This window comes from Bombina bombina, chromosome 10, assembly GCF_027579735.1.
Source record: "Bombina bombina isolate aBomBom1 chromosome 10, aBomBom1.pri, whole genome shotgun sequence".
Classification (NCBI taxonomy): domain Eukaryota; kingdom Metazoa; phylum Chordata; class Amphibia; order Anura; family Bombinatoridae; genus Bombina; species Bombina bombina.
The window spans coordinates 154,628,755-154,639,330 of NC_069508.1; the positions used below are offsets into that span (position 1 = coordinate 154,628,755).

At 38.5% G+C, this 10,576-nt stretch overlaps 1 protein-coding gene across 1 annotated transcript in view; it reads left to right on the forward strand.

Moving 5' to 3' along the window:
• SLC6A9 (solute carrier family 6 member 9) overlaps positions 1 to 9,796 on the forward strand; it is a 300,045-nt gene extending 290,249 nt beyond the window's left edge. Inside the window, exon 14 of the mRNA XM_053693400.1 lies at positions 250 to 9,796. Within this exon, the coding sequence (XP_053549375.1) occupies positions 250 to 459 (210 nt within the window). The 3' untranslated portion in view covers positions 460 to 9,796. The remainder of the gene's footprint in view (positions 1 to 249) is intronic.
• The last annotated feature ends 780 nt before the right edge of the window (positions 9,797 to 10,576 follow it).

Consider the following 10,576-nt stretch of genomic DNA (forward strand, 5'->3'; position numbering starts at 1 on the left):
AATGACTGGGGTGGACGGAGCCTAGGAGGGACTATATGGACAGCTTTTGCTGTACTCTTTGCCATTTCCTGTTGGGGAAGAGATATTCCCACAAGTTATGGATGACGCCGTTGCCTGGACACACCGTTGGAGAAAGTAATTTATCAGGTAAGCATAAATTCTGTTTTCCGTTCTTACATTTGTGTTATGTCCTGCCTTATTGTTTTGTGACTGTGAATCAGTGTCTTCACTACTCTCTTTTGCTTTCAGAGGTTTAAGAACGCAGTTAAACCCAGCAAGGACTGGGGCCCCGCCCTTGCGGAGCACCGGATAGGTCCCTATGCCTCCATCTCACGTTCAGCAGGCGAGTGCCCTCCTGAAGCTCAGCCACTAAACCCAGAGAAGGTGCAGAAGGATGAGATGATTCTAACAGTACAGGGCAGCAACGGGCAGGCCCACAACCAAGACTCTAAAGTGTAACCGGTTGGTGCAGGGGCCCGGTGGAAGGCAAGGGGCACCGCTGATGGTACGGATGAGAATCTCTTCCCTCGTTCCCCTGTCCTAACCATCCAGACCAGACGTACCCTCTGTTGTCCCTCACCCCATCACCCAGAGCATCAAGCAGAGACCTGCAAAAACTGTAACCTTCTCCCATTCATGTGGAGGAAAAACTACAACCCTTCAGCTGCTGAGCAGAGGAATTCTACTGCGAGATGACCCCATCTCTTCTTCCCATAGTATTATCGTACGGACACAGTTTATTGTGTGTGGAATGTTTAATCTCCTAAGATAAGAAGCTGGGACAGGGCATCTCAAACAAGTAGATTTTCTCAGTTTTATAGGTTTAGTTTACATGTGAATTTTAGTTTATTTTTTATTTTTATAAACCTCAATTTTTATTGTTGTTGAAGCAGCCCAGACGGATGGTTGGGGTCTAAAAACCCTTGTCAAGCTTCCTATTGCAGTCCTTGAGTGGGTGCTAGTTTATGGAGGATGCTACAAGCACAATATAAAACATTAAGACATCTTTATGATAAGAAGAGAAACACAGAATAGCCAGAAGCTGATTCCTGTTACTTGAGGAATACACCAGGGCGCAAAAGGTGACCTCGCCAATCCTGGGGTCATACACAACTGACTGACATACCCGTCACCTGGGATATCTCTGTAGCTTTTTGTGTGTACATGAGCATTCCGTATAAACCCTATAATCCCACCCTCAGGTGGATTAGAGGTTATCTGTGCAGCTCCCCATTCATAACAATGGGGCCAGGTTTAATTTTCCTGCCAATGTGTGAGGAATTCACTTTGCAGGGTTTTTTTAGCAATAGGTGTAGATCATTAGTTTACTAACATCCCTTATGTATTACACAAAGTTTATATTGAGTAAACAGAACACAAAGGGTTATCTCATCACCATACAATCTGCCCATGTGCCAAGATTAGTGAGGAGAATTTATCTGGGTCAATAGAAAGTTGGGAGCCAAGCAATGCAGGGTTTTTTTCTGGTCTGTATTTTTACAACCTAAACAGAATTTTTCAGCAACTATAAATATTTTAATGACAGAGTGAAGCACATATTATTCAGCCCAGCAGTATTTATTATAGGTAATGTGGCATTCCACAAAGAGATGCTTGAGCAGGTGCTGGGTAAATACTGATACAGTTTATGGTCTGTATGGGAACTGATGCAATAGAAATAGTTTTAGTAGCACATCTGCTGCCTAATCTAATATGTACCCCTGCCATTTGCTACTGGGCACTGTTACCTACTGCACTGTCCCACCTGCCTCAGCGCAGACAAGCGTAGGATCCTAAAATCTCCATCTACACAATGCTCCTAACATGGAGATCAGTAAAGTCTAGATGCTCCTCCGCACACCCAGCCACAAGCTTCTAGATGGAGCAATCTGAGGTTTTACTTACAAGGAGTTGCTTCACTATGTCCAGTGCCAACCATGGAAGGTGTTGGAATTATGTTTACTAAAAAACATTTTCATACTGGAATATAATATTGAGAAGTTGTAAAATATCCTTCACAACATACATATCTCAGTGTAGAATATTTAAGCTAAGCACAAGCTCTACTCTTTTAGTGAAAGGGACATCCGTTTAGTAATGTGTGATAGTTGGATGTTATCTGTGCAGAAGGCAGAGACACAGATAGACAAGTTAATTATTGGAGAATGTTTCTCAAAATTTTCATGGTACAACAGTGTTCTCATTCTTTTGTGACAGTGGATACACTGGAGATGAAAACCTTCCCTTAGTTGAGTAGGGTACAGAAGAATGGGATGAGTTGGCCTGCTGGGTAATCTATGGCATGGACACATTGCACATGGGCTTTATCGTGGCAGTTGCACTGTAAATAATAAGATGATTCATTCAGACCATTGGTTTATCTGCTGTATCCGTGATGTTTCTCCCTCTTGCTGTTTCAAGGCAGAATCATTTTGCATGGTAGGTTAAGTTTAATTTAATGTTGTTTCTGGACCTGGTGACTGACATACTGGCCCAGAACTGAGCACACTGAGCATTATCTTCATGCTTAATTGCGATAGTTTATTTTACAGTCCTCTATGGTAAACAACTGGTAAAATGGAATCTACCATTAAATAATTGTTTAAGGTATGAAGAAGTTCAAGAAATGCAAGTGTTCTCTAATTCTTTCTTTTGTAAAAATCTTACACTAAATTTAAGATTTAAAAGAAGATTTTATTTGTAAAAATATATAATCAGATGGTAAATTTCCCTTTAACAATGTGTTGTGGACTGTAGTACATAAATATTAGTACATTTTACCCTCAGTTGTACTATTAACCACTTACATATTTCAGGGTTAACTTTCTAAAGTAACATTCCAATGGCAAACAACATAAGCAGAACATAAGAACTCAATGATCAGATACCATTTTTAAACATGTTGTCAGATTGTTGCATTTTGTTACACAAGAGTGTTATAGAACTGGCCTTTGGTGGACCTAGAAGGAATTGGAACGCTTTATTGATGACATTTACATGTTTTATTCATTTAAACCTGTGACAGGGATCTTGATAATTAGAAAGGGAAGTTCAGTAATTTGTACTTATTGTTTACTACAAATGGCACATAAACCAGGGGGCCACTCTTCTGAAACAGAGAGTTATTCCACTCCTTTTGCTTTGTACATTTGGTTGAATTAGACTTGTTTTATGTAAGAAAACACACTGATGTTTTAGTGTCCTTAAGTTATATCTGTCAATCACAGGACTTAAAGTTATTTTTTTTTAAGGATAATTAAGAACTGTCAGGTTTAAGTTTATAATTTTTATCCTTTTAACCAGAGGAACTCAGGTAAAAATCTGCCATTCCTCCCATTTATCCCATGGTCTCACCCCTAGATACTGATTATCACAGGCTGAGATACAAAAACATCCTGCTCGAATATGAATGCTCAAATTGCTCCAATTTCTTTTACCATTTACATGATGTCACCAGGTTCTAAAACTTACAGAGTGGGAATAACGTGGCCTGCAATGTAACAAATATAGAACTGTATCCGGTTTCTGTAACATTCTTGTATTGATGCTTGAGGGTCTTTTTCACTGTCATGCACAGGATCCTTGGAATTCCTTACTCAATACTCTGTCAAAGCTGTTACATTCATATGAAGTGAATTTTCTTCAAATAGATGTATTTGTCATTAGTTGCCAGTGTTGGGTATTGTTATAGACGATTAAAGAAGATTAAATAGCAGATCATGGACCACAAATATCTCACCAACTGAACTGCACATATAATCATCAGAAACTGATTTTCATAAATACGTTTATCTGGAATTGAAAAACAATTTGTCTTCCATCTGAACTGTAAAACTGTAGTAGATGTATAGTTACTTACCCTGTACCAGTTTATAAGCTTTCCTATTGAAAAGTGCCATATCGGTCAGAATGTCTGTGTATGGTAGTAGGTAAAAGTCACTATATCACTTAATAATGCTTTTAAATGTCATTTGTTTTGGAGCAAAGAAAAATTATACATTTGACTTATTTAACGGTGTGATGTTGCTCTGCTTGAAAGCGCCAACCCTACCATAGTCTCTAAATGCTCAGTCCTCTAAATTACTTCCATATCGGCTATACCTGTGTTGTTGCCAATGGGTCGTCCATAAGACGACCCATTGTGTGCATGTAGAGATAGCTTTGGTACTTTCAGCAACACTACACTTTTATGTAGGGTCATTTGTTATGAGAAAGCTGCATTAATAACTCATTAAGCACAGATTAATAATTGAGTTACAATGTATAGTACTAAAATGCACAGATTGTGAAACTTGGCCTGTTTGCTGCACTCGAAAACTAGATTTGGAGACATCTGATCAGACTTTTCAGACTTAATTTGTGGTGAAGACCAATGTTTTTCATTTATGTGCTGCAGCTGATTCGCACTTTAGTAAATAACACACCATAATAATTCTCATCAGACTCCTTGGATTGGTTTTACATTATGGGTATTATGGAGCCCTGTCATTTTAATAGAGTAGATAATATCATGTTTGAAAGCTGGATGTGGCCTAGAGCAATCCCACTTCTGGGTCACATTAGCGGAGTATCCAGTGGGATAATGTCTGAGCTAGTGAACCTATAAAGCTACTTCTAATCCTAGCTCTCTGGAATTGGGCCCCATTACTCAAAACCAGATTCCGAGGAGAGGTGATGATGGATTAGATAATTAACCTCAGTATGCCAAGTAGGCAATAACCTCAGTAGCACAAGTGTGGTTTTATTTGTGTATATATTGTACAATGTGAATATTAAAGCAGCGTTGTCATGGTTACATTAGCGTTGTTATACAACCTCCTGTACACGTATGTGGGGGGTATCCGTGTGACTCTGTATACTCAGATATGTGTATATTTTACATTTGCACAGAAATATAAAACAGTATTTTCTCTCAGTAATAAAGTTCCGTTTAGTTGTCCTGTGACATACTCTGTTTTCCCTGAATTTTTCAGTTTCTGCAGAAAGACCTTCATTTGTGACGCTTCCTGTTCCTACTGAGCCATAATCCACGTTGTGTGTCCGTACAGCTCTGTCTGCAGAGATTTACAAATTGTCTGCGATTGTTTACGATGGGTTTGCGCTAAACTTGATATCTGAGCATTAGAGATATCCTGTGATGCTTCAGGTACAAGATCAGCGCTATTAGCACAAACCCATACAAACCACAAAACAAGTTTATTAATCACAATAAAATTTGTTCTATGAAAAAGATGTAAATGATTAAAAAAAGCTTTTCATTTCCAGTTACCACCCAATGGGATATATCCTTCTCCTCCTGCCTATCCTGGGTGCGATCCGATATACGGCGTAGTTTTCGGCGCATGCAAGGGAACCCTTTCCACCCGTAATTTCACCTCGCAACTCGAGCTATCCAATATACTGCGCCGTCAGATGCTAAACTGGCGTAAGTAGGAAAATCCGGCGATCAACTAAAATGTGTGCAAATACACATTTTCGTTGTCGCAAGTACTTACGCCAGTATTTTGTTCACGTAAAGTCTCAATAAAGAGTAGTTTGATGCAAATTAGGCTACGAATCGTAAAAAATAACCGCAAGTTCTAAAAGATGCGCCACGTAATTAGAAGGTGTTATAAATGATAAGAAGGTGTTATGATCATATGAGCCATCCTAGGTTTTGCTTTCAACTAAGAATACCAAGAGAACAAAGCAAGTGTTCTAATTAAATATGAAAGTAGTTAGAAATAACATGCCCTATTTAAAAGAAGGTTTTCTTTGGAGTTGACTGTCCCTTTTTATATTTTGGCATCAGTGCCAAGCTTTGTTAGCATTAGAATAAATTACACCAGTGGGTTCTAAAGAGATGAAGGTAATCCAATTTACATTAAATAAGCAAGTATATGTCCATAATGTGATAAAGTACCTATAAGCACAATTCATTTGACTATTTCAAATACACAAATAAACCTTAAAAAAGCAATATCATAGTATACTGTCCCTTTAACCTTGAGATGCTGCTTAAATGTATGTGTTTGTTAAGGTTTCCAGGGAGTTACGTTGGTTTTTTAGTCAGTGCAAGGGCTCCTGCACCTGCAATTTGTGGCGAGATGAGAATGGAGTAGATTTTCTGAAATCTGCGTGTGTAAGTCCTTACGCTGTATATTGGATACCAAACTGCGAGTGTTTTGTATGTCAAAGGGTAAAAATAATACGGGCGAAGGCAGAAATATACGCACGTAACTTCTAAGTTACGCCGTATATAGGATACCAAACCCGCGCAAAATTTGGCGTCGCCGGCTTTTGCGGACGACGATTTATATCGGATTGCGGCCCCTGTTCCTATGGTCTTCTACACCCATGTTCACTAATAATCGTGTACCTCTTTATTTTCTCGTTAACACTGAAACAGGTGAGACTTGAGAAGCTGTTAGTGAATCTAGCCCAGTACAATACTATCTGACCTTTCTACAAGTGAGTGGCTTATTGGAATTCTCTGTCTTTATTTATTACTAAGAATTTCCCATTGCTGCTATTTGTGATCTTGTGTGACGCAGATGTACATCATATTGCGTCAAACGCTGCAGCAGTTTAATAAGTAATTTAAAGGGACAGTCAACACAGTTTTTTTATTGTGTAAAAAGATAGATAACGCCTTTACTACCCATCCCCCAGCTTTGCACAGCCAACATTGTTATATTAATATACTTCATAACCTTTAAACTTTTCTGTCTGTTTCTAAGTCACTAAAGACAGCCCCATGATCACATGCTTTTTTATTAGCTTTTCACAACAGGGGGGTGCTAGTTCATGTGAGCCATATAGATAACAGTGTGCTCACGCTCATAGAGATAAAAAGTGTATTAATACACCATGTTTTCTGTGCAAAACTGGGAAATTGGTAATAAAGGGATTATTCATCTTTTTAAGCAATAACATTTTTTGATTTGACTGTCCCTTTAAGCCCCTGACTATGTGCTCTGGGCTGAAGCAGTGGTTACACAGTGAGACTCTGGTAATAGCCCTTACGGCTGCCCACTGCCAGTGGGGAAAGAGGATTCGCCCGGCGGGTGGTTACAGTCTGAAGTTACTACAGAGACTGCAGATTGAAAGAAGTTAATATACATAAAAATGCTACATCCGGGGTCAGATTTTTCATTTAAAAAAAGAATAAATCTATTTTATTTTAGCAACCAGGGAGCACAGAATGTTTGTTTTGTGCCCATGGATGACAACTGTGCCAACTGCTGCCCTCTCTGATGCAAACCTATGGTACAAGAGCCCATAACAAATTTACTGGCGCTCTTCTCTGGGCTCTGACAGTATTCCCTGGTTTTATTGGCCGCAATTAAAATGCTTAAAGGGACACTGTACCCATTTGTTTTCTTTTGTAATTCAGATAGAGCATGCAATTTTAAGCAACTTTCTAATTTACTCCTATTATCAATTTTTCTTCGTTCTCTTCCTATCATTATTTGAAAAAGAAGGCATCTATGCTTTTTTTTGGCTTCAGTACTCTGGACAGCAGTTTTTTATTGGTGGATGAATTTATCCACCAATCAGCAAGGACAACCCAGGTTGTTCACCAAAAATGGGCCGGCATCTAAACTTACATTCTTGCATTTCAAATAAAGATACCAAGAGAATGAAGAAAATTTGATAATAAGAGTAAATTAGAAAGTTGTTTAAAATTTCATGCTCAATCTGAATCACAAAAGAATTTTTTTGGGTACAGTGTCCCTTAAAGAGACATGAAACCCCAAATGTTTATGATTCAGACAGGGCAGCCACTTTAAACAACTTTCTAATTTACTTCTATTATCATTTTTCCGCCCTGTTCACTTGGTATCTCTTGTTGAAAAGCAGGGCATAAGCTCAGGAGCGTGCACGTGCCGGAAGCACTATATGGCAGCAGTTTTGCAAGAATGTTATCCATTTGAAAGAGCAGTAGAGGGCAGCACTATTTCCTGCCAAATAATGCTCAACTTGCCTACCTACGTATCCTTTCAACACAGAATATAATCGGAGCAAAGTAAATTGGAAACATCTGTAAAATTGCATTCTCTGTCTAAATCACAAAAGAACATTTTTGGGTTTCATATCTTTCTCGTGAGTCTGTGCTATGTATCAGCAGTTAAAGGGACAGTCAACACCAGAATTTTTGTTGTTTAAAAAGATAGATAATCCCTTAAAGGGACACTGAACCCAATTTTTTTCTTTTGTGATTCAGATAGAGCATGAGATTTTAAGCAAGTTTCTAATTTACTCCTATTATTACATTGTCTTCATTCTCTTGGTATCTTTATTTGAAATGCAAGAATGTAAGTTTAGATGGCGGCCCATTTTTGGTGAACAAACTGGGTTGTCCTTGCTGATTGGTGGATAAATTCATCCACCAATAAAAAAGTGCTGTCCATAGTTCTGAACCAAAAAAAAAAAAAAGCTTAGATGCCTTTTTTTTTCAAATAAAGATAGCAAGAGAACGAAGAAACATTTATAATAGGAGTAAATTAGAAAGTTGCTTAAAATTTCATGCTCTATGTGAATCACGAAAGAAAACATTTGGGTTCAGTGTCCCTTTAATTACCCATTCCCCAGTTTTGCATAACCAACAAAGTTATAATAATACACCTTTTACCTCTGTGATTACCTTGTATCTAAGCCTCTGCAGACTGCTCCCTTATTTCAGTTATTTTGACAGACTTGCATTTTAGCCAATCAGTGCTGAATCCTAGGAAACTCCACGTGCGTGAGCACAATTTTATCTATATGAAACACATGAACTAATGCCCTCTAGTGGTGAAAAACTGTCAAAATGCATTCAGATAAAAGGCGGCCTTCAAGGACTAAGAAATTAGCATTTGAACCTCCAAGGTTTAGCTTTCAACTAAGAATACCAAGAGAACAAACCAAAATTGGTGATAAAAGTAAATTGCAAAGTTGTTTAAAATGACATGCCCTATCTGAATCATGAAATTTTATTTTGGACTTGATTCTCCCTTTAAGCTTTACTTGTTAGTATATGTTACGCATGTAAAAGACAAAGGAATATTAGTTTCTTTTAATGCTAAAAAAGGTACCATGAGCACATTAAGATTATCACGGATTTGGGCACATATTTCCAAAAAGGTTTATCCACCCCTCTCCTAGGTTGTGGGAGACTGGTTACCACTGGTTATTAACCCTTGTTCAGCTGATACTGAATCACTGTCCCCTGTATGCTGAGCCCTAACACATTATCCACCTCTGGTCCAGTTGTATGTGACGTCCCCAGTACCAGGCGTATAACCACTGCACAGAGATGGATGAGAACAGTGCCAATTCATTCTGCGTTTTCCTCTCTATTATCTGTATTTGCTGCTGATTTAAGTAAGAGATATATAATTATTGAATAGAAAATTAGTGAATAAGTACTGCTTAATAACCCCCCCCCCTCTGTCCCGTAGACAACAGTAAATGTGATGATCACCGCCTGTATCATTGCCTCATACTCTACATAGATAATATATTTGTGCACGTGCAGTGTGTTTGTATAGCTGGTTTACTAGAAAACACAATGTACAGTTTATTGATTATGTTACATGTCTCTTCTTTGTGTAAATTGTACATTCGCTGATGTTTTGTTGCAGCGCCAAGTGTTAGATGTTTACAGAACCAGAGACCAGTGTTTGTAATTACTGTCTGACAATAACTTGTTGTTTTACTAATCAGTAATAGGTTTATTATTTGTAGACACTGTTTTGTAAGTCTTCCAATATTCATTTGCTTGTTTTCTGTTTTTATTTGAATTTTATCCATAAAACATAAATTCTAATCATAACTGCGTCTCCCTGATATTAAACATGTAAAAGCTCTCAACAACCTCCACCTGCGTTATTATAAAATAACATAGGAACTAATGAGGCCGGTGAAGCTCAGGAGGCCGGAGTGAGCTTTAGTGAATCAGTTACATACAATAACATATATGAAGCTGAGGAGGCCGGAGTGAGCTTTAGTGAATCAGTTACATACAATAACATAGGAACTAATGAGGCCGGTGAAGCTGAGGAGGCCGGAGTGAGCTTTAGTGAATCAGTTACATAGAATAACATAGGAACTAATGAGGCCGGTGAAGCTGAGGAGGCTGGAGTGAGCTTTAGTGAATCAGTTACATATAATAACATAGGAACTAATGAGGTCGGTGAAGCTGAGGAGGCCGGAGTGAGCTTTAGTGAATCAGTTACATAGAATAACATAGGAACTAATGAGGCCAGTGAAGCTGAGGAGGCCGGAGTGAGCTTTAGTGAATCAGTTACATAGAATAACATAGGAACTAATGAGGTCGGTGAAGCTGAGGAGGCCGGAGTGAGCTTTAGTGAATCAGTTACATACAATAACATAGGAACTAATGAGGTCGGTGAAGCTGAGGAGGCCGGGGTGAGCTTTAGTAAATCAGTTACATACAATAACATAGGAACTAATGAGGTTCTGAAGCTGAGGAGGCCGGAGTGAGCTTTAGTGAATCAGTTACATACAATAACATAGGAACTAATGAGGCCGGTGAAGCTGAGGAGGCCGGAGTGAGCTTTAGTGAATCAGTTACATAGCGATAACATAGGAA